At 38.4% G+C, this 23,887-nt stretch overlaps 1 protein-coding gene and 1 long non-coding RNA gene across 2 annotated transcripts in view; one reads left to right on the top strand and one right to left on the bottom strand.

The window, feature by feature from the left end:
- Positions 1 to 23,887, top strand: part of GREB1L (GREB1 like retinoic acid receptor coactivator) — a 269,620-nt gene that overhangs the window by 129,867 nt on the left and 115,866 nt on the right. Inside the window, exons 5-8 of the mRNA XM_034996030.1 lie at positions 5,475 to 5,634; positions 5,843 to 6,040; positions 16,228 to 16,404; positions 22,066 to 22,242. Of these exons, the coding sequence (XP_034851921.1) occupies positions 5,478 to 5,634; positions 5,843 to 6,040; positions 16,228 to 16,404; positions 22,066 to 22,242 (709 nt within the window). The 5' untranslated portion in view covers positions 5,475 to 5,477. The remainder of the gene's footprint in view (positions 1 to 5,474; positions 5,635 to 5,842; positions 6,041 to 16,227; positions 16,405 to 22,065; positions 22,243 to 23,887) is intronic.
- Positions 1,895 to 23,887, bottom strand: part of LOC118004604 — a 61,187-nt gene continuing 39,194 nt past the window's right edge. The window contains exon 5 of the long non-coding RNA XR_004677639.1: positions 1,895 to 1,976. This is a non-coding gene — a long non-coding RNA (uncharacterized LOC118004604). The remainder of the gene's footprint in view (positions 1,977 to 23,887) is intronic.

The raw sequence follows: 23,887 nt of genomic DNA, 5'->3' as shown, positions 1-23,887 counted from the left end.
TCCCTGCTGAGCAGGGAGCCCAACGTGGGGCTTGATCCCAGGACCTGGGATCATGACCTGAGCTGAAATCGAGTCGGGCGTTTAACCAACTGAGCCCCTTGAGAGCCCCAGACACCCCTTATCTAATGCGTTAGTTGTAAAAAGTCTTTGGGGATCAAGTTAAAGGAAATGTTTCTTCCTCTGTCCTGTGTACTTCGTAATTACTATAAGAGTAATTATTGTATTAATAATACAGTAACTATTAACCGTGAAACATTTGACAAAAGGGAAATAAAAACATCACAGATCAAGAAGTAGTCTCCCTCAAATTGTATTGCTTCTCCTTTCCCTTTTCAACAGAAAAAAGGAGAATTTGGAAGAGGCCATGGAGCCATTAGCAGGTACCTATTTCCCAAGCTACCCTTTTCCTTTCTTCTTCAGTCCCTATTCCTAAAGCCACCAGTGATGGAAGCTGACTGTTCTACTCCAGCCCTTTTATTTTTCTGTAGAAAAGGGAAAAGGCTAGAGCATAAAGACACCAAACCACAATGGTGTGGTGGTTTGTACTTGATCCTACTTGCATTTTGAGCAATTAATTAGTGGTGCATGGGGCAATTAAGCATCCAACTCTTGATTTCAGCTCAGGTCATGATCTCAGGGTGGTGAAATTGAGCCCCACATCAGGCTCCATGCTGCTGCGTGAGGAGCCTGCTTAAGAGTCTTTCTCTCCCTCTGCCACTCCCCACCCCTTTCTCTCAAAAAGAATTATTGGGGGGCCCGGGGTGGCTCAGTCCGTTAGGCATCTACCTTCAGCTCGGGTCATGAACTTGAGGACCTGGGATGGAGCCTCGCATCAGGCTCCCTGCTCAGCAGGGACCGTGCTTTTCCCTCTCTCCATGTGTTCTCTCTCTCTCTCAAATAAATAAATAAAAATCTTTAAAAAAAAGAATTAGTGGTGCAGAAAGCCCATATTTTGTACCATGTCTTTCTTAGAGATTTCTTTAATGTCACAAGAGTGTCTATTAGCATCTCAGAGGTCTGTAGTCCTTAATGAAAGCCCGATATATAAGTTATGCATATATATGTAGAAATTGCAAGTTTGCTTTCTTATTGTATTTGATTCAACAACTGATTCTGAAAATTCTGAAAAGTAGTTCTCTGTTTTCTGACCTGAAGTTGGATTTATTCACAGTGAATTGCAGTGGGATGTTATGCCATCTCAGGCACTGGAGATCTTTGAGATTCAGATGAAAGGAACACTGGTAGTCTGGGTGGATAATGCCAACAGTTTCAGTGACCCTAAAAATTATAGCATATGATATTAAGAATACATTGCACTAACAAGGCTTCTTCCTTGAACTCTCCCTTTCTTTTGATAACATTGAACTGGAAATTGGGTAGCAATGAACTTGAACTAATAAAGGGAAGAACTCCATACTCAGCACTAAAGAAGTCTAGGGTCAGTTTTATAATTCTTCACATTATCATTATCATTTGAAAAATGCCCAGTTATGTTTTCACTTGGAATAGTCACTTCCTTTTACTCTTCCAGCTGTTTCATGGGTACTTCCCTTTGTCTTCCCCTGAATATTGCTAGTGCTCTTGTTGGATTATGTATATCTTCTATGATGGTGAAACTTGATCACCCATTTTCTGTTGACTTAATATTTTTATTCAGCACAATATTTATTTGCTATACATATATGTATCTGTTATATTGCTCCTTAAACTATAAATTAAAGAGATTGAAATTATGTAGTCCTTCAGGTACAACTGGGCACTTCTTTATTAAACTAAAAAGATCTCTTAGAGAATATGGTTCTCAAGGTTTTCAATGATAAAAGGAAGATAACTTGTTGAGCAGGTAATAGTTAAGTAGAGGCAAGATTTCCAGGCATTTGGTGCTCTGGAGAAAGGCTAAAGGTCCACCTTTGAAGTTATTCCATTGTTCTCCACAGTTAAGAAATGCCATGGCTGTGCTGGTAGTTTTCTCCCTTCTGCAAAGAAGAAAGGTGAAATGGCTATTAAATTTTGACTTGCATACATAAACTGGTGGCACAGCATATTTCTCCTGCAACCCCACCCTGTTTTGATCCCATGTGGTTCTACTGAAAAATAAATTGTTTTTGAGCTTTAGAAAATTTAAATTGTTTATAGTTATACTAATGGGGAGTCTTAGAAGCTTGGACAAAAACTTGGTATTTCAGGAAAACTTTATTTGACAGACCTTGTTGTTTTTCTTCCACTTACAGTTTTGAGTATCATACATATACTTTTGGGTATGTACTTTTTATAAGAAAGAAACCTAGTAATTTATTTCTTCTAGTTTTATAGAGATAAAATTGACACATAACATTGTATAAGTTTTATATGTACAATATGATGATTTGATAAAGGTATATGTTGCAAAATTGTTCCTACAGTGAGTTTAGTTAACCATCACCTCATACAGTTACAAAATTTCTTTTCCTTATAAAGAGGAACCTACTAATTTAAATCCATGGCATTTAGTTTCTTATTACCTATTTTGAGAAAGGTTTGCCAAAATATAATTCCAGCTTTTCCTCAAATCATAAGTATCTCTAACAAAGCTTTGATAAACTTAGCTACTCTGATGGAAATCTCTGAATACTACTCACTGCTACCAGGAATCATGTAACTGGCCTTCTTTGCTATACAGAGACACTCAGAGCCACCAAAATCTCCTATGGAGCTCATGCATATAAATCTGAGAAACCCAATAGTAAGTTTGTGCTGTGCATCACCCATTCTCTGCTGAGTCATCACTACTGGGTCTTGCCTTTCTTTTCCTGCTGAGCCCAGATGCATGCTCAGGGTCCTTCTTAATTAGTCCTCTGGGGACTCCCTCCAGAGAGTCAATCAAAGTTGGAGTTCCAGATGAAATTTAGTATCGGTCCCTCTCCTTGATGAGATAAGTGGGACTAAGATATTCTCAAATTGCCTTTCTTTTCGTTTTAAAAATTTTTTAAGTTTTATTTATTTAAGTAATCTCTACACCTAATGTGGGGCTTAAACTCACAACCCTGAGATCAAGAGTTGCACACTCTTCTGACTGAGCCAGCCAGGTGCCCCTCAAATTGCCTGCCTTTCTTTCTTTCTTTTTTTTTTTTTAAGATTTTATTTATTTATTTGTCAGAGAGAGCACAAGCAGGGGGAGAGGCAAAGGGAGAGGGAGAAACAGGCTCGATGTGGGACTTGATCCCAAGACCCTGGGATCATGACCTGAGCCGAAGGCAGATGCTTAACCGACTGAGCCACCCAGGCGCCCCTCAAATTGCCCTTCTTGAAACGAGATTTATCCAAGTTGAGCCTGTACTCTAGGAGTGCAGGATTTATCATCATAGCTAAATATTGAGTTCTGGTTCTGACCTTTACCAGCTGGATGATAGCAGGCAAGTCACTTGGCTTCTCCAAGCCTTAGTTTTTCATCTATGAAATGAGAAGAGGCCCTATCTACTTCAGGATACTAAGGATTAAATAAAATAATTTTTATGAACTGTTTAGTGTACTGTCCAGCTCAACATCTCTCAAACTTTTCATCTCAGAATCCCTTTATACTCAGAAATTATTGAGTTTTGCTTATGTGGATTGTATTTATTAGAAATTAAGACTAAGAAAAAAATTTTTTTCTTTTTAAAGATTTTTATTTATTAGAGAGAGAGAAAGCACGAGTAGGGGGAGGGGCAGGGGGAGAAGCAGGCTCCCCACTGAGCAAGGAGCCCGATGCAGGACTTGATCCCAGGACCCTGGGATCATGACCTGAGCTGAAGGCAGATGCTTAACCGACTGAGCCACCCAGGCGCCCGAAAAAAATTTTTTTTAAGATTTTATTTATTTATTTGACAGACACAGCGAGAGAAGGAACACAAGCAGGGGGAGTAGGAGAGGGAGAGGGAGAAGCAGGCTTCCCGCTGAGCAGGGAGCCCGATGCAGGGCTCGATCCCAGGACCCTGGGATCATGACCTGAGCCGAAGACAGATGCTTAACGACTGAGCCACCCAGGCACCACAAGACTAAGAAAAAATTTTAAAAGATTTTATTTATTTATTTGAGAGAGAGAGAGAAAATGAGTGGTGGAGAGGGGCAGAGGGAAAGAGAAAGAGAGGCAGACTCCCTGCTGTGCAGGGAGCCCAAGGCAGGGCTCAATCTCAGGACCCAGAGATCATGACCTGAGCCTATTTAAAACACATAGTAACTTAAAGAATTAAAATAATAAACCCATTATATGTCAACATAAAAAACATATTTTGTGAAAAAGAACTGTATTTTCCAAAAAAAAAGTTAGCAAGAAGCATGGTCTGTCTGCTTCCACATTCAACTTGTTGCAGCATCACACATCATGCAGCCTCTGGAAAATTCTACTGTACATGTATGAGAGACTGAGAGTAAAAAAGGCAAATGCTATCCTAGTAATAAGTTTGAAAAGAGTTTTGACCTCCTGGACCCCGGAAAGGGTTTTGGTGACCTCGGACCGCACTTTGAGAAATGTTGGTGTAGTCAATAGTTAGCACCTCATGAATTGTAGTTATTATTTATATACATGGAGATTTTTGTAACTAGCAAGAACTATACAAATATTAGTTATGAGAAGTAAAGGCCACGACTTTAGAACTTCCTGCATTATACTTTCCTAAAGGGTCGCAAATGAGATTATGATTTAGATGAAGAAAAAAAACACACCTTTTAAAAATAAATACTAATAATGCATGAATGACTTCTTTGGGTTTAAAAGGTTTAAATCTTTATTTTAGGAATTTGTCAATTAAGTATATTATCATAAAGCTTTCATTTTTTTTTCCCCCCAGAGAAGCATCTCCCCCCACTGTGCCAGGGTAAGAAGATTTTAGTAGAGAGAGAAGTAACTAGAGATTTACTCTAAAAGCACTGATAGGGCGCCTGGGTGGCTCAGATGGTTGAGCGTCTGCCTTCAGCTCAGGTCATGATCCCGGGGTCCTGGGATCGAGTCCCGCATCGGGCTCCCTGCTCCTTGGGAGCCTGCTTCTCCCTCTGCCTCTCTCTCTCTCTGTCTCTCATGAATAAATAAATAAAATATTAAAAATAAAATAAAATAAAAGCACTGATAGAGTTGGTATAGGGTTATGGGAGCCCACTAGTTTTAAGGAGGAGGTGTGGCCCCATTGTCACCATGTTCAGCTTCACAATTGACAGGTCAATCTTGATTTACTGGTTGGAGAACCTTAAAGCATTTATTACTGTTTGATTCTCAGATATAAGCTCCTCTAAAGGGTCTTTTTGAAATGGGTTTGGATTATAAAGACAAAAAGCAAAAGTGATGTAACGGATAAACTGATACAAATTGTCTTAAGAAATATAGGGAAAGTTCATGTATGAATCTTAACAAGATGTATGGATATAGTTTATATCAGCCCTTCGTGTACTTTGCAGACGTAGAGTCCTCTAATCATATCAATTTTTTCCTTTCTTCCTCTTTCTCTTTTGGGGGGGTGGTGTAGACCATGGGGAATTCATATGCTGGGCAACTGAAATCTGCTCAATTTGAGGAAGCTCTCCACAACTCCATAGAAGCATCTCTCAGATGTAGTAGCGTGGTACCACGGCCAATTTTTTCCCAGCTGTACTTGGACCCTGACCAGCATCCTTTCTCATCTGCAGGTAAGTTTCTCAATCCCACACATTTCTAGACTCCTTTTAAAAGAAGTGGAAATTCCAAATCTGGGACCTCTGAAGTAAATTGATTAAATGTTAGACATTGCTTGTCTCCCTGTCCTCCGATATCTTTTAGAACTATGAATTTTTCTTTTGGTTATTTTTCCATAAACATCTTTTTATTAACTTAGCTGTGATTTATTTGCTCACCCAGATGTAAAACCCAAGGTGGAGGATCTGGATAAAGATTTGGTGCACCGCTACACTCAAAATGGAAGCCTGGATTTTTCTAACAATCTAACAGTTAATGAAATGGAAGATGATGAAGATGATGAAGAAATGTCTGATTCAAATAGCCCACCAATTCCCTATTCACAAAAGCCTGCCCCAGAAGGATCTTGCACTACAGATGGTAGGTTTCATTTTTGTTTTGTTTCTGATCCCTCTTTATTGTCTGGCTAGTTTCCAGTCATCGCATGTGGTGCTCAAGGCTGGAAACCAGTAATTACAGAAAGGAATGAGGAATGATTATGCTCTCACTGACATTATCTCCTATGATTTCACAGCAGGTGTCTATAAAAAAGACAGGTATTATCGTTCCATCTTCTAGATGAAGAAAGTAGGATTCAGAGCAGTTGAATGACTTCTCTGAGATGATATGTGGCAAAGCAAGCCTAGGCCCAGATCGGGGTTTTTCCTGCAAGAATACTACTATTTTAGGAACTTTTTTTTTTTTTAATCATTTTTTTTTTTAAAGATTTTATTTATTTATTTGAGACAGAGAATGAGATAGAGCATGAGAGGGTCAGAGGGAGAAGCAGACTCCCTGCCGAGCAGGGAGCCCGATGTGGGACTCGATCCAGGGACTCCAGGATCATGACCTGAGCCGAAGGCAGTCGCTTAACCAACTGAGCCACCCAGGCGCCCCTATTTTAGGAACTTTTAAAGTGTCCTGTGTTGGGGCGCCTGGGTGGCTCAGTCATTAAGTGTCTGCCTTCTGCTCAGGTCACGGTCCCTCCTAGGATCCTGGAATCGAGCCCCGCATCGGGGGCTCTGTGGAAAGACTGCTTCTCCTTCTCCCGCTCCGCCTGCTTGTGTTCCCACTCTCGCTGTGCCTCTATCTGTCAAATAAATAATTAAAATCTTAAAAAAAAAAGAAATCCCAGAAATGCAAATCAAACTATATTTAAAAAAATAAATAAAAAAAATAAAGTGTCCTGTCTTCCTACTTCTTTCTCTTCCACCCTCAAAATAATAATGGATATATTAGATGTTTTATATTTACCTTTTCCATTTATTTTGAACAGTCATACAGTATAGTGTTATTTGTAGAAGATAAAAATGTACATATTTTCATAACCCCATTTTATTTTTTCAGCCTCCTCTTCCACTAAGGCTTCAACCACACTTTAAAAAGGAAATCCAAATATAAAACGTTCTCAGTATTTCATGGTTTTGATGATATCACAACTTAAAATATACTCTCTTCCCTCTGTTTAGTTTATGTGCTGTTTTCTGGCTATCCCAGCCTAATTGAGTGTAGAATCATATGGGGTGATTACAATGCATGCAAATCTTGGGGGTGAGGAGGTAGGAGGAGAGGGGTAAGATTCCAGGACATTTCTCCCTACAAAGCTTGAATTGCAAATAATCTGGGATAAACTAGAAATTCAAATGTGCAAATCCAGATAAATGAGTGTGCACTGTTTGAAAGTTTGATTTTTCTCTTGCCTTTTTTTTTCTTTTCTCTCTCTCCCTTCCTTCTCCTTTCCATTCCTTTCCTTTCCTTTCCTTTCTTTCCTTCTCAAAAGAATCTGATAAACTGTAAAAAGCTCAAAATCCTTAATTCTAGTAGCCTATTTGCACCTGGGCCTGCCTCTCTAGCACATCATTCTTTATAAGTTTTCTTCCAGATGTAATTGGTTTCTTTTGCCCAGACTTAATATAATATATATCAATTTACTCATTATTGTTGGTAATATAGGCCTTTAAACCTATATTTGTGTAGAAGGTGACCGGATTGGGTTTCCACTTAGCTCTTTTATATCCATTTTTGTACCTTTTATTTAATTGATCAGTCAAGTCATACTTAACAGTTAACAACCAGACATTGAAATTATGCTTAAAATATTGTTAGATTGTCATTGAGAATCTTGTTATATGTAAGAATTAGATAGAACCAGAGTAAAAGCTTTAGGGGATAGTTTTGAAATATCAAATTTTATACCAAAAATGGGGGAGGGTCTCCCCATTTTTCCTATGTGCTGAGTGTGTTTTCAGTTTGCCTTTTGGGGGTGCTGACACTGGTATTACTAACAACCAGGTGTGGAAAGCTGTTTAGTGCACACCAAGGTATAAACACCGTGATCTAACAGCAACTATTTCTTGAACTTTAAAACACGAGAACACTACTCTTATAGCAGTTATGTAAAGTGTAAGGGAAGGGTAATAGTTAATTTTAGAGAGGAAGGTTAAAACTTGGAGGTGCAATTTTCCTTGTGTGTGTGTGGCGGAGATCCCACTCAAGTATAAATTCACATTCCAAAACAACTTGAAAACACTAGTCCTACAGGTAGATTCCTACATCAGCTACTTTGGTTTCTTATAATGAATTACATGTCTGTATTTCCCCCCTTTTAATTCCCCGGAAGGTGGCCATTAAAAACAAAAAGCGTAGTTTATAATTTGATACTTTAAAGTTTGTCCATAGCTCTTTTAATTTAGCTCAGTCTAAGGTAGTTCCAAGAGCCCTCTCCCTCCAAAGACAGAACAGTCCTGAAATTTTTCTTATAGAAATTGAGGGTTGCTAGAGTGGAGGCGTGTGGGAGGGATGGGGTGGCTGGGTGATGGACACTGGGGAGGGTATGTACTATGGTGAGCACTGTGAATTGTGTTTAAGACTGATGAATCACAGACCTGTACCCCTGAAACAAATAATACATTTTATGTTAATTTAAAAAAAAGAAAAAAGAAATGATGGTGAATTTGGGCAATATAATGCCTGGCCTTGTCTTAGCACACCACCTTCCCTTCGTGGGAAATCCTCTATTTACCTAAGACTTAAAGGAAGGGAAAGCTATTTTTAGAGGCAATTTAGATAAGCAGATACTTAATACCTGATGGGCTTCTAGGGTTACCATTCAGATGTAAATTTTGGTTGCTAATTTCTTATGTAAATTATTGGAATAGTGTAGGTTCCCACCCTGCTGGGAAGCAGTTGATTGTCTAAACAGGTGAAGGGCAACCAAATTTGAGGCCTCCAAATACTGCTTTGATTACTTTAGTTTGTGTTGACAGCTGTTTCGGTAAACGGTCCCCTCCCCCACTTAGATTACTCTGTAACCTTCCAGTTGGAGATAATTGGAGAATGCAAATCTGGTTCTGCGAAGTGAAAACCTTGGCTATTTTCTTAAGGAAATGCAGATGAAGTTTACAAAGAAGGGCCATCTGCCATTATTCCTTTTCTTAATTAAAATAATTTGCTGCAGAGGTCTAGGGGTTAAGGGAGCATTTCAGTACTGCTCTCAAAAAATGAAGCTACTTAGGGGCAAGTTGTCAAATAAATTGTTATTTGTGTGCCCACATCGATAACTTATCTTCCTTTCCCTGCATACAGTAAACAGGCTTAGATCCTTCCTTAGGGCACTCTTCCCCAGGTCTTCCAGAAGCCTCTAAAAGAAAGATTCTTTCAGGATTAGTTCAGATGTGATTCAAAATTACCCTACAGGGGAGGAATAAGGTTTCTTTTCATTTTGTTTGAGGCTTTACTTGAGATTGAATAATTGATCTTTATTATATTAATAATCTGACATATTTCTAGAGACTAGAACTACCTGCTTCTTCAGATATTTGGAACCTACAGACCTTCAAATATAATCACATTTCTTAAGCTACCCACTCTTCTTTACAGACACACAGAGCTTATTTTCAATCTTCAAAAAAACTAAATATTGCTTTTTGCATAATGTTTTTTCTTAATTGGAGATCCCTGTTAATATATTTTGTATATAATTAGCTGATCTGAATCCCAAGAATGAGGGTTTAGAGGAAACAGTTAAAAGGTATCATAGCAAAAGGCCAGACCCTTGCCAGGTGAGTGTATTCTCAGAATAATTACAAACTAAACTAAGGAACTTTTTCTTGATTTTGCAACCATTTCTGGCCTTGGATTGGTTTCCTCCTGACCCTGTTACTGGACTTAGCCTTGCTTTCTCTTTCTCTCCTATTCGCTTTCCTCTTAACTGAATTGGCCCAGTGGCTTGTGTTGGTGAGTAACATGAAGGCAAGAAGATAAAACAGGACATTGTAAAAATAGACTTTATTTTATTTTTTTAAAAGATTTTATTTATTTATTTGACAGAGAGATAGCGAGAGCAGGAACACAAGCAGGGGGAGTGGGAGAGGGAGAAGCGGGCTTCCTGCCGAGCAGGGAGCCCGATGTGGGACTCGATCCCAGGACCCTGGGATCATGACCTGAGCCGAAGGCAGACGCTTAACGACTGAGCCACCCAGGTGCCCAATAGACTTTATTTTTTTAGAACAGTTTTAGATTTAAAGAAAAGTTCAGAAAATAGTATAGAGTATATCCCTGTAGTTTCTCCTATTGTTGACATCTTACATTATTACTAATTTTTTAAAAAGATTTTATTTATTTATTTGAATGAGAGAGAGAAAGTACCAGCGGGGGTGGGGTGGTGTGGTGTGGAGGGGCAGAGGATGAGGGAGAAGCAGACTCCCCACTGAGCAGGGAGCCTGAGGTGGGACTCAAACCCAGGACCCTGGGATCATGACCTGAGCCCAAGGCAGATGCCTAACCGACTGAGCCACTCAGGCGCCCCTATTATTAATTTTAATAATAATTAAAGTTCATAGTTTATTTGGGTTCCTTAATTTTTACCTAATATCCTTTTTCTGTTCCAGAATCTCACCAGGATACTAAATTAGTTAGTCATCATGTCTCCTTAGGGCCCTCTGGGCTGTGACAGTTTCTCAGACTTCCCTTGTTTCTGATGACTCTGACAGTTTTAGGAATTATTGGTAAGGTATACTGTAGGTGACCCTCTACTGGAGTTTGTCTGATGTTTTTCCCCTGATTAGACTGGGGTTATGGGTTTGGGGAAGGAAGATCACAAAGGTAAAGTGACATTTTCATCATATGATATCAAAGGTACATTCTATCAACATGATTTATGACTGTTGATGTTGACCTAAATCACCTGGTGGAGGTGGTGTTATCTCCATGCTTTCCCCCACTTTCCATACTGTGGAAGAAAGTCACTATGCTCAGCTTACACTTAAAGAATGGGGAATTATGTTCCACCTTCTTGAGGGCAGAGTATCTGCATAAATTATTCAAAATTCTGAATGGGAATTAGTCTCTTCCCCCCCCCACCCTACTTATCAGTTTATTCAGTCCTTTATATCATTATGCACTCATGGATATTTATTTTATGTTGAGTTATAATCCAATACTACTTTACTTTGTTCCTCAGATTGTTCCAGTTTTGGACATTGGAAGCACCTTCAGTTGCTTCTTGTGCCCTTTTATATACTCTCATCATTGTGGCTTTTTTTTTTAAGCATAAAATAGGGCATTTTCTCTTTTCATTGCCATAAACACCCCTTAAAATTTTTTTAAGGAGGAGAGTAGTAGAAAACATGCTTTTAGAATCCAGTCATTGTTTAATAATTATTACTTTCGACCTCTAGGTGTCCTCATATCGTAAGTGGGAAAACCCTGACAGGCTGGAATACTGAAAACTATTTGTATTTCTTAATTTGGGCAGACTGTGTATTTCTCTTTTTGCCGCAGAAATCATTCTGAAATCATCTTTCTTCTGTAGAAAATCCTGCTTTCTTCGGTGTTCTCCACACTATGTTTTCTTGACTCTGTATCTGTTAAGCCCAGAACCAAAACTGTACTTTCCCCCTTGATTTCCCTTTGCTGCATTGTACTGCTTTTAGAAATCTCATCAGAAAAACCATGAATTTTAAGGTTTCATCAGCAAGTATGAGGTAGGTGGGTGCCGACAGACCATGGCTCACAGGCAGGAGCTGGTGTGGAAAGTGCCTCCTGGGATTCAGCTGGAAAAGTTGGGTAGTAGGTCTTAGCCAAAAAATAGGCAAGGAAGAAACAATAGGAGAGGGTCCTTCTACATCAGACCAAGGGAAGGTGAAGCATTATGTGTGAGTTAGATGTTAATGTCAGTGATGGGGGGACCATCAGTTTAGAGTCAAGACAGGTTTTAGTCCCACCTTTTCCAGTTACTATTTGAACTTGGACCATCTTAACCTTTATGGGCCCTCGTGTCCTCATTTACATACTAAATAGATTAGTGTTACCCAATCTTTGACTCACAAATTTCTTTTATAGTAATATGTAGTCTTTTGAACTCCTTAGGAATTTAAAACCTAATTCTGTGGCTATGTGGCATGTGATAAAGAATTGATTTTAAGTAGAAAGTATTTATTTTAGACCAGTATGTTAATATACTCTGATCTTATTCATGCATATGAGAAAAAAATTGTCTACATTTAATTATTCAGTAATTGCTGTTTAATTTATTCAAAGTTAATTGTGTAAGAAAAAGCATATTTCATTGACAAATTCAAAAATAAAATATTATAGCTTTTCAGGGGGCTAAGTATATTTAAATGTTTCCTGGCATCAAAAAAAAGGGAAGTCAAAATCTACTTTTAATACCCCAATTTTTGAATTTTTATATTTTAGGATTAAAAAGGTATAGTAGTATATTTTTATAATTTTTGCATTTTTGCTCTATGTGATGAAAAGGTTTCAGGCTGCTGCTTGCAGAATTTCTGCTCCTGAAAAGGCTGCAGAATGAGGTCAGTTTTTCCCTTTTACATGAAAAGCCAAATTGGATTATAATCTCTAAATTTTACTTTTGACATTGCTTTTTTCTTTTTTGTGTGTGTGTCCTAGAAACATATTGGTGCATTTTATATAATTTTATAATTTAATGAGTGGGGTTGGGATTGAATCTAACTTTCATTTCTAGCAAGAGCATCTTTAGACACATTTGTAAAATGACTGCTTATTTACACAATCAGTGCTCCCTGAGCTTCCCATCATTAACCAGCAGTGTATAACAAGTATAGATTAAGTGACATATCAATACATATGGCTGATAATAAAAACAGTTATGTGGGGGTGCCTGGGTGGCTCAGTCGTTAGGCGTCTGCCTTCCGCTCGGGTCATGATCCCAGGGTCCTGGGATCGAGCCCCGCATCAGGCTTCCTGCTTGGCGGGAAGCCTGCTTCTCCCTCTCCCACTCCCCCTGCTAGTGTTCCCTCTCTCACCGTCTCTCTCTTGCTGTCAAATAAATAAATAAATAAATCTTAAAAAAAATTGTGTGAAAATCAAAGCCACATACTGATATGGGGTTCAAACAAATGAGTCCTGAGTTCATTCAACTGGTTTTCACTATCCTTTTAAGTGTAGCAGGGAAGGCCCTCAGAACATTCTGTTTTAAAACTAGGATATTAGAATGATTATTTATTAGTCTTTAGAAACCGGTAATGGTATTTATTTGAGTTTGACTTATAATTCCAAGTATCATGGAATACCTTTATAAATCCCTGGGAGTGTGATAACTACCTGTTGGGAGATGCTGAGATGATCTTTAGGTTCTGTATAGCTCTGATGTTCTAAAAAGCTCATAATTTGCAAATTCATATAAATTGGTACAGATTCATCATTTCATCTAGTCCATTCCTTCTAATGTGGTGTGAGTCAAAGTTGTAGAAAGGTTGTATTACTACTTCTTAGTGACAAAGACAGCTCCCCAAGCATCCTGTTTTCCATCAGTAGGTAATCATAAACCTCTCATCACTGAATTTATCTATACCTTTTGGGAAGATATGTGGTCTGCCTTTTGGAGCAAGTCATGATGAAGGTGCTATTTCTTAGGGAAATGTGTTTCTAGGTTTACTGTCTACACAAATTAATAATTCCTTTGATTAAAGAAATTAGTGTTTCAGCACTTTAAAATGCCTCCTAGATTTAATATTTTAGAATTTGGTTGAATGTCTATGCTCACCTCTCATGGTTTTAGATCTGGATTATAATTGTTCTTAGCTTTTCTTTTGCCAAGTTGAGTAGTATATTTTTTGGTCTGCTTTTGTGTGTGTGAGAGAGAGAGAGCACACAAGCAGGGGGTGGCAGCAGAGGGAGAAGCAGGCTCCCCGCTGAGCAAGGAGCCCAATGCGGGGCTCGATCCCAGGACCCTGGGATCATAACCTGAGCCGAAGGCAGACACTTAACGACTGAGCCACCCAGGCGTCCCTTTTTGGCCTGTTTTTATGTAGTAAACTTCCCATCTCTTACATCCCTGACATTACTGAGCTCATTATGTAACCTTAGACAAGCTCCCTAACCTTTCTGAGCTTCAATGTCTCCATCTTTGGAAAGGAGTTGGTAATTGTTGAGAGGATTAAATAAGATAATCTGTGCAGTGGTTAGCACTGTACCTGGCTTATGTTAAGTGCTCCATAAGTTTTTCTGCCATCGATACCATCATCATCATCATTTCCCCACTTTCAAACCTGTGAGTCCTGTCCCTTAAATGGGGAGAGGGCAGCAGAATTTTTTTAGGGGTTTTATGTATCCATAGTTTCCAAAAAATGTTTGTAAACTAAATAAATAATATGATTCACATGTACAAATTACTATTTTTCAAATACATATAGGTGATATTGTGAATAATAAAATATAGATTCATTCAAAATTGTTAAAGAATTCACAATAACATTCTGCTATTGTTTTTCTCAGTTCACAAGCACTAAAGTTAAATTTGAAAGTTTTTAGTGTTAAAAGGGGACCTGTAAGCTTGAAATGGTTGAACCCCATTGTCATATCATTTTAGTCTTTCTTCTGTTGACTTCTTCCAATTCCGTTATGTCTGCTTTTGAGATTTGATGAGCCAAACCATATGTTTGGATGTTGTTTTCTTATTATTTCTTATATACTAACTGATCGCATCCAATTGTTTGTTGGCATTTGGTTAACATCATACAGTGAATCGATATTGGAAGAATTTAGCATGGTTTATTCCCTACTTTGTATTGGGCAATAATGATGGTCTCTTCAGGTTTGTCTGCGGAGAGTTATATGTCCATGCTTCATCTTCCACAACTCTCTGAAATAGTATTTATCATACTTTTATTCACCCTCTTTTGGTTGCAAGTGAACCCCAACCCAACTGAGATTAGCTTTAGATAGAATGAAGAAGTTATTCAAAGAATTCTTTTTTTTTTTTAAGATTTTTATTTATTTATTTGAGAGAGAGAATGAGAGACAGAGAGCACGAGAGGGAAGAGGGTCAGAGGGAGAAGCAGACCCCCTGCCGAGCAGGGAGCCCGATGCAGGACTCGATCCCGGGACTCCAGGATCATGACCTGAGCCGAAGGCAGTCGCTCAACCAACTGAGCCACCCAGGCGCCCCTATTCAAAGAATTCTTAAGCAAAATGTTTCGTGGTCAAACCATGGGAAAAGCACATATACTGGGCTTCAGGGGCCCACATGCTGCCAGAATATTCCCCCTGAGCTTCCTGTCTGCTGACAGTGCTGACAGACTTCTCTCACAAGGCAAGAAACTGAGCTGCCACAGACCGAACTAAGCCACACTCTGGCTCCATGTTCAGAATTCCTAGAGAAAAGGCTTTGAATGGCTTAGTTTATGTCAGGTGCCTCTAACTAATCAACTATGGTGGGAAAGGCAGGATATTATAGTGGCCAGCTTGGACCAGGTGCCAGTTCCAGTCAGTCTAGAATATCACAATTCTCCAAGAGGAATCACGTAATTAGAGTTCAGGGAGGACTGATTTTCTCCCAGAAGATGTAACATGGGTGCTTTGCCTCAGAAAATAGCTGTCCTCTGTAATATTGTTTTGTGACTATACATTTTGTTCCTTGTACATTTTTTCAATTAACTATAATGTGAGCTCTTAAAGGAAGGTATATTTGTTCAACTCTATCCCCCGGCCTATGGCAGCACCTGTTGCAAATGATTTTTAATAAATGATGAACTAATGAATTAGCGTAATATGTTATGGTACATAAAGTGGTTATGTAAGGTTTTGTCTGTGTTGTCATGTTGTAGCTCATGAAGATTGTCCTCACAGTTCTGGGTTCTAGTTCTGGCCATTCATTTATGAGCCACCAAACTTGGAGGTGCAGCCTCCCCGTGTGAAATGGAAAGCCTCCCTCTTCTATGACAGTCACCATTTACAGAAGTGAGCTTGCATTGAAAGTATAAAAATACTGTATTATATGCACATAAAAATTACATACATTTTTCAAAGTTTGCTGTGTATATTTATCATTTGTTTACTTGTGGATCAGAAAATATAAAAAGTCATCAATGTTGACTGAACCCGTCAGAAATACCTCCTTTTTGTGTCTTTTCGGCTCCCCTCAGAGGGGCACATATGATAGATTTGTCTCCTGGTTGGAGTATATGGACTTTAAATTTAGTCTTTAATAGTGATTCCCACAGGTAAATCCACTCTCCAAATGGGTGATAAGAAGATAGAACCTTTCCAAACATTTCACTGTGTCCTTTTTTACCGGTTTTTAGGTTTTTGTCAAGCGGGAAAGGATTTGCGTTTGGTATCTCTGTGTATGGAACAAATTGACATCCCAGCAGGATTCCTCCTGGTGGGGGCCAAGTCTCCCAATCTTCCTGAACACATCCTAGTGTGTGCTGTAGACAAGCGATTTCTACCAGATGATCATGGGAAAAATGCACTTTTAGGTGAGTATTCCACACTTATAAAATTCCTTCTAAGATGAGGGAGTTAAACTACAAGTTTATTTTAAATTATCACAGAATTTTCTTTTAAAAAATCACAGAATTAGGTGGGAATTCTGTACTTTAACTCAAGTATGAAACATTTTTTTCTTTTAGTAACTTCTTAAAAATTACCTTTTATTTTTTATTCATTCTCAAAACACCCACCTTTGAAGAGACTTTTTTAAACCAGGCTTAATGGATGGCATGAGATTTATCAAAAATTAATACTTTGGGGGTGCTTGGGTGGCTCAGTTAAGTGTCTGCCTTTGGCTCAGGTCATGATCCCAGAGTCCTGGGATCAAGTCCCATGTTGGGCTCCCTGCTCCACAAAGTCTGCTTCTCCCTCTGCCTCTGCCCCTCCCCCCTGCTTGTGCTGTCTCTCTCTCATGCTCTCTCTCTTAAATAAATAAATAACAATATTTTTTTAAAAATAATACTTTGTGAAGCGAAGTAGGATTCACTCTTTATAGAGTCATTGATTTGGACCTGATGTCAAGTCAACTCTCAATTTTTCAATTGTGTATTATCCACTTTGTAAGTTATTGCTAGTTTCTCCATACCACCCATTATTCCTAACTACACTTGATTGATGTGATTCTCATTTTATATTTAGCATGAGTTCAACCAAAATAACTAGGAATAGATATATGATGTAAAATATATAACTATCTCAGAATTGTTTTACTGCCTGGTGTTAGTTTGGGTCTGTGCTTTTTTTCACAACCTAACTTCCTTACATCATGGGAAATAAAGAGTGGATTTATTTTTAAATTAATTTTAATAATTAAGATAAGATGTCACATGAGCTTTGTTGCTTTCTTTGCTGCTGTGTTTCTCTGGAGTTTCTCAGAATTTCTCTAACTGTAGATGCCATCAGATAGATGCTTTTGGCACAAGTAACAATAAAAATAAAAAAGAGAGGAAAGGGCAAAGAATTCAAGAATTGTATTGGTTCTAAGCTGTTTTTGTTTAGTTTGATGCATTTTTCCTAGTTATACAGTATTATTGGAAAGTTTAGAAATACGTACATCAGTATCTTGAGTCAGAAAGTAACCCTGCCCATGCTTTATAAAGGTTCCTTGCGTTATAATTCAAAACCTTCTCTTGGTTCATAGGAAAAGAAGTGATGATTTCCATAAGGCTTTCATAAAAAGTTGTTAATTTTCTTTTCTTTTAGTGATTTTGAGCAGATGGTTTAACACGGAAGCCTAATGGTAAAGTTTACACATTGGACTACATTAGCAAAGAAGTTTCCAAGTCTTCAGTTGTTCACTCATTTATCCAACACTATGTGTTCCAAATGTTCTGTGTGACAAAAATCATGGTAGGCTGTTCAGACTAGTAACCTAGTTGGCTTGTGCTGTAACAATTTTAGGAAACTTCCTTTTAGCATTTTAAAAGCATCATATCAGGGCACCTGGGTGGCTCAGTCATTAAGCATCAGCCTTCGGCTCAGGTCATGATCCCTGGGTCCTGGGATTGAGCCCCACGTCTGGCTCCCTGCTCCGCGGAAAGCCTGCTTCTCCCTCTCCCATTCTCCCTGCTTGTGTTCCCTCTCTCGCTGTTTCTCTCTATCAAATAAATAAATAAAAATCTTTTAAAAATAAAAACATCATAGCATCAGGGGGCCTTGCTGGCTCATTTGGAAGAGCATGCAACTCTTAATCTCAGGGTCGTGTGTTTGAGCCCCATGTTGGGTGTGGAGATTACTAAAAATAAATAAATAAATAAACTTAAAAAAAATAAAAGCATCGTAGTGTCATCAAATGGAATAATTGATATGTGGCTCTGACCACAAACAGAAAAATCTCTCATGATGCCTTCTTATTCAATGATTCTTCATGACTAGAGGAATCCTCCTAGAATATATCATAGAAAGGACACAACAAACACTATCAGAATAATAGATTTCATAATTATAGGTAATCAGGTATATGAGATCCAGGACGATGGGTATTGGGAGTTGGAACTGAGGTTAAAATGCCAGATTTACCACTTAGTACTTTCAGAACTTGAGCAGGCTACTTGTCAGGTCTCAGATTCCTCATCTATAGAAAGAGGCCAATGACGCCTACCTTGCAGGGTTGTAAAGATTAAATGGTGATGTTTATAGGGCACCCATCAAGCATAGTGTCGAGAACAGAACACTTGTTCTTTACATGGTAGTTATTCTCCACTCTGTCATATTTATTCATACCCTTATAGAAATGGAATTTTGCTTACTTTCTCTAGCCTTGTGAATGGACATAATGTTTTACTAACCACTTTCCAGTTTGAAAGTGTAATACAACAAAATGGTTGAAGTTTTCTCTTAGATAAATACGTTGTTGAGATTTTTATATGTTCAATCTCTGTTGTCTAAAAGTTAATATCCATCCAACATTCTTACTGATGATAGATTATTTTATTTTATTTTATTTTTTTAAGTGTTTTATTTATTTATTCATGAGAGTCAGAGAGAGAGAGATAGAGAGAGGCAGCGGCAGAGGGAGAAGCAGGCTCCCCGCCTAGCAGGGAGCCCGATGCGGGACTCGATCCCAGGGCCCTGGGATTGTGACCTGAGCCGAAGGAGACGCTTAACCATCTGAGCCACCCAGGCGCCCTGATGATAGATTATTTTAGTATGCATTAAGATATAGTGGGAAAAAATGTTAAGCTTCAAATATACTAGAATCTCAGTGAACACCAATATCAATTTGTCTAAATTTTTATATAAATTATGCAAATTCAAAAGACTGTGGGGAAATTGATTAAAAAATATATTGATCCAGGGGTACCTGGGTGGTTCAGTCAGTTAAGTGTCTGCCTTCGGCTCAGGTCATGATCCCAGAGTCCTGGGATCGAGTCCCACATCAGGCTCTCTGCTCAGGAGGAGTCTGCTTCTCCCTCTCATTCTCCCTCTGTGTTCTCCCTCTCTCTCTCAAATAAATAAATAAAATCTTCAAAATATATCTATATTTATATTGGATCAATATATATATCGATCCAGTTGGCAGTTCATTCATGTGTCCCAAATCTACCATGCAATTGGAAGACTTGATTGACAGAAAAACTAGAAAGGTAATTTGGCTGTAAGAAGCACTATTTTTTCTGACGATAACAACAAGAACTTTGAGCAGATAAAATCTCTCTTGAATGAAGGTTAGTACTGAAACAATACAGAGTTTTAAAAATGAGCTGTAGAATTCTATCTCTTTAATATTATTAATTCTCATCATTAATGTGCCATTTCTGTTCTTTGAAGATTATCTAGTTGCTTTGCTTTTCTTCCTACTTATGCTCTCTTGCTTTTCACCTCAGAGAATAGGCAAAAGAAAAGATAAAAGACAAAACCTCACCTCCATAATTTGTTAATTCTAATTCTCACACTAATCTTTTATGAACTACTTGGATCTATCCAATAGATCTACTTGGATCTATTGGGGGGCACTGTTTTAATTATTTTTGCTGAAGTGTTCTTGTATCATTTTACTGTATTTGGGTGCTACATCACCTTGCCAACCAGACACTTTTCCATCAAGGCATGACGATCATACCACAATGTAAGTTACATGGAGGCAGTCGTTTTGTCTGCTTTGTTCCATGCTGAAAACCTAGTACCTGAAACAGTGCCTAGCACATGGTAGAGTACAAGTATTTGTTGGATGGATGGATGGATTTGTTGGATAGATGCATGGATGCATGGAGAGATGGATGGTTAGATGGCTTGGGAACTTGGTGAACTAGGCGGCCACTGACAATTTTTTTTTTTTTTGGCCTGTAGCTCTAAAGTATTGGACAGATAGCCAAATGCTCTCAAATGCAAACCATCTCTGAATATATTTTAAATAATTTATGAAATTATATCAATGTTTATAATTCTATAAAGTAATAGTAATAAACTAATTACACAGAATTACTAATTGTATGTAACTGACCAGAAATTACAACTATCTCTGTTTTTCCAGTTTCGCACAATGCCTGGTATATAGGTAGATACTCAATAAACAATTGCTGAATAAATAATAATAAATTGGGCTGCCATTCCTAAATGCTTGGACTTGATTGTCAGCATTCTGAGATTGGTACATTGTGAAATATTCTGTCTTTAATCCTGGGGCCTTTCTCTTCTCTTTTTCTATATCTTTGTTAATTATGTAACAGGTTGTTTTGGGGTTTAAAAGGAGAGTATCACTTCATCAGTAAACTTATTTTATTTTATTTTTTAAAGATTTTTTATTTATTTATTTGAGAGAGAGAGAGAGCATGAGCAGGGGGAGGGACAGATGGAGAGCTGCTGATCAGGGAGCCCGATGCGGGACTCCATCCCAGGACTCTGGGATCATGACCTGAGCTGAAGGCAGATGCTTAACAGACTGACCCACCCAGGTGCTCCGGTAAATTTATTTTAAGTTAGTTATTTTAAAATAAAAAATTTATGGGCGCCTGGGTGGCTCAGTTGGTTAGGCGACTGCCTTCGGCTCAGGTCATGATCCTGGAGTCCCTGGATCGAGTCCCGCATCGGGCTCCCTGCTCGGCGGGGAGTCTGCTTCTCCCTCTGACCCTTCCCCCTCTCATGTGCCTCTCTGTCTCTCTCATTCTCTCTGTCTCAAATAAATAAAATCTTTAAAAAAAATAAAATAAAATAAAAATTTATTTTAAGTCACTACATGGCAGTACCTATGTTGTGCCCTCATCAGTCACAAAGAGAGGAACTCACACTCTTTCTGTGCAACTTTCCTCTGTGTATTGGGAGTTGATTTCCAGTTGAGCAAAGCATGGCCTGTCATTCTCTTAGCCCTCTCCATTTCTTCTTTCTGTGTGCCCTGCTCTAAGCAGGTCACTGAAGGTTTTATTTTGTTTGATTAATCTGAGTGAGAATTGTTCGGATGTTAGATCTAAAGGAATACTAAGCTAGTTTGAGTACAGGGAGGTGAAGAAAGAGGAAATGGGACTCTCATAGCAAACTCATGTGAGAAAGTACAGCCTGATCTCATAGAAACTGGAAAGTTGGCAGTATCTGGGTTTGCCCATCACTGTCCACACTTTCCTATCAGCAGACCAGCTTCCTCTTCACGGTTCCCAGTTTGTGCTCTCCCATCCCTTAGCTGACAGGCGGTTGGATGTACCCCCAACTTGGGTTCCAATTTTATAAGACCTTACAAATCCAGGGTCTAGTACCCTCTGACTGATTCTTTTTGTATTTATTTTAAAATTCCAGGAGATTCTGACTGTTGCAGAGTGGGTCAGATATTAGCACAGTCTAACCAGCTGTGGCCATGAAGGCAAGTCCACAGGGTGTGTAGGGTAGAGAACCAGGGCCAGCAGATTCTCTAAGAAGGGAGTGTGTGGGAAAGGAATCATGGACATCTCTAGGACCAAACTTTTTGATATTTTTATGTCAACCATATGAATTCTATCACATGATACTATCCACTCTGTTTCCTTAACCATTATCCTTTTAAAGCAGAATTTAAATTACTGTGTCTTTATAAATAACTTTGCTAAAAAAATTGGGTTTTTTTACTTGAAATTAAGAAGTTATTGGGTCAAAAAGACTGAATATCTCTCTACGTTTTTGTATGTAAAAGTATTGTTATCAGTTTACAAGTTCACCAGTAACTTTGGTTTTCCTTCTTTCAGGGTTTTCTGGAAACTGTATCGGCTGTGGAGAAAGAGGATTTCGGTATTTCACAGAATTTTCCAACCATATTAACTTGAAGCTCACCACCCAGCCAAAGAAGCAGAAGCACTTAAAGTACTACCTAGTCAGAAGCTCCCAGGGTGTACTGTCGAAGGGACCTCTTATCTGCTGGAAAGGTAGCACCAACCTCTGGGAGAAAAACCGAAGGGAAGGGAATGAGGATGCTACAGTAATAACAAGTGGCCAGTACAGGGTTCAGAATTCAAGTATAGATAAATCTCCCAAGCTCAGAAGGCTATCCAAAGATGTAAAGCTCTCTGACAGGTTATTTGACTAGCTCCTTCCTATTTTTAATAGAGATTGTCTGGGTTTAAAAAAGTGCATGTCTCTTTGTCTCTTGGGAGGGTAGAGGGCAGACAGACTCTTTCCAGCTCTTCTGTCATTTAGAGAGGACCTCAAAGTGTCATTTTCCTGGTTAGATGCTCTTTCTACTTTAGGTTCTTTGGTAATTCTCATGCATATATAGTTTTCTGTTTTCATTAGAACTGTGTATCCTTTAGAACAAATAATGCTTTCTTCACAAGACCTGGGGAAATGCACTATTAAGTTGGCAAAGTTTCGTGTTTTTTTTAAGTTAAGAAGAACTCAATTAACTTATTTATAGAACTGAATCCAGTTGAAACCTCACATCTTCATGTGATTGATAGGATTTGCCACAAATTCTATTCATTGTTCTAATGCAATGGAATATCTAATCCTTAATTTTTGAGCAGTTACTTAGATGCTGAGATTTTTCTTAATTACTAATATTATTAAAGGCGATGTAATAATTGTCTTTAATGTTTCCATTTGTTGTCTGAGCAAGATTTTGGCCTGACTATGAGAAATAGCACAATAAATCCCAAATTACAACTGCAGATTTTCCTCTAAGTCTTCTACTGTAATTACACTTGGTTGCATTTGAAATGACATTATATAATTCCTTAGGAAATGGCTGCATGTTCCGAGCCAGGTACAGTAATTCTGAGTGGCTTTTGAAGCCTCACATTTAAAAAAAATATTTTTAAGATTTTATTTATTTTTTATAGTTTTTTAAAAAGATTTATTTATTTATTTAAAAGAGAGAGCATGTGTGAGTGGGATGGGGGGAGGGGGAAGGCAGAGGGAGAGATGCTGATTCCCCGCTAAGCACAGAGCCAACTTGGGGCTCAGTCCCACAACCCCGAGATCATGAGCTGAACGGAAGCCAAGAGTTGGACGCTTAACCAACTGAACTATCCTGGTGCCCCTAAAAGATTTTATTAAGTAATCTCTACAACCAACATGGGGCTTGAACACACAACCCTGAGAGCAAGAGTCGCATGCTCTACCAGCTGAGCCAGCCAGGCATCTGAGGCCTCACATTTATAGCAGTTGCTATTTTAGAATTAGAATTGTGTATGTGTATGTATCTATATATACAGATATGCAGATATATAATATAAATATATGCATATAATACACATAATGTGGAGATATCCTTTTAGGCCAAAGTACAGTAACTCTGCAAGGAAGGTCCTAGCACTGAAGGTTATAGAAAACTGCTTCCAGCCCTCGCACATATCTGATAAACTTGGAAACTCTCTAAAGGACCCTCTCTAATTAACTGTAATTTGCAACCATTTATGTTTCTTTTTCACATGCTACCTTTAAATTAAGTCTAATAAAGTATAACATGTAGTATAATTTAGTTGGAAGGTACAGCCCCACAGGGTGTCATAGTATTTGCTATCTAACTGACTCAGTTCAAAAAAAAATTTTTTTTTTTTTAAAGATTTTATT

The sequence above is a fragment of the Mirounga leonina genome, unplaced genomic scaffold (assembly GCF_011800145.1).
Source record: "Mirounga leonina isolate KUSES-001 unplaced genomic scaffold, KU_Mleo_1.0 Mir_93, whole genome shotgun sequence".
In the NCBI taxonomy this organism is placed as follows: Eukaryota; Metazoa; Chordata; class Mammalia; order Carnivora; family Phocidae; genus Mirounga; species Mirounga leonina.
Note: the sequence above shows the minus strand (reverse complement) of the source record. Positions and strands in the feature narration are given on the sequence as shown.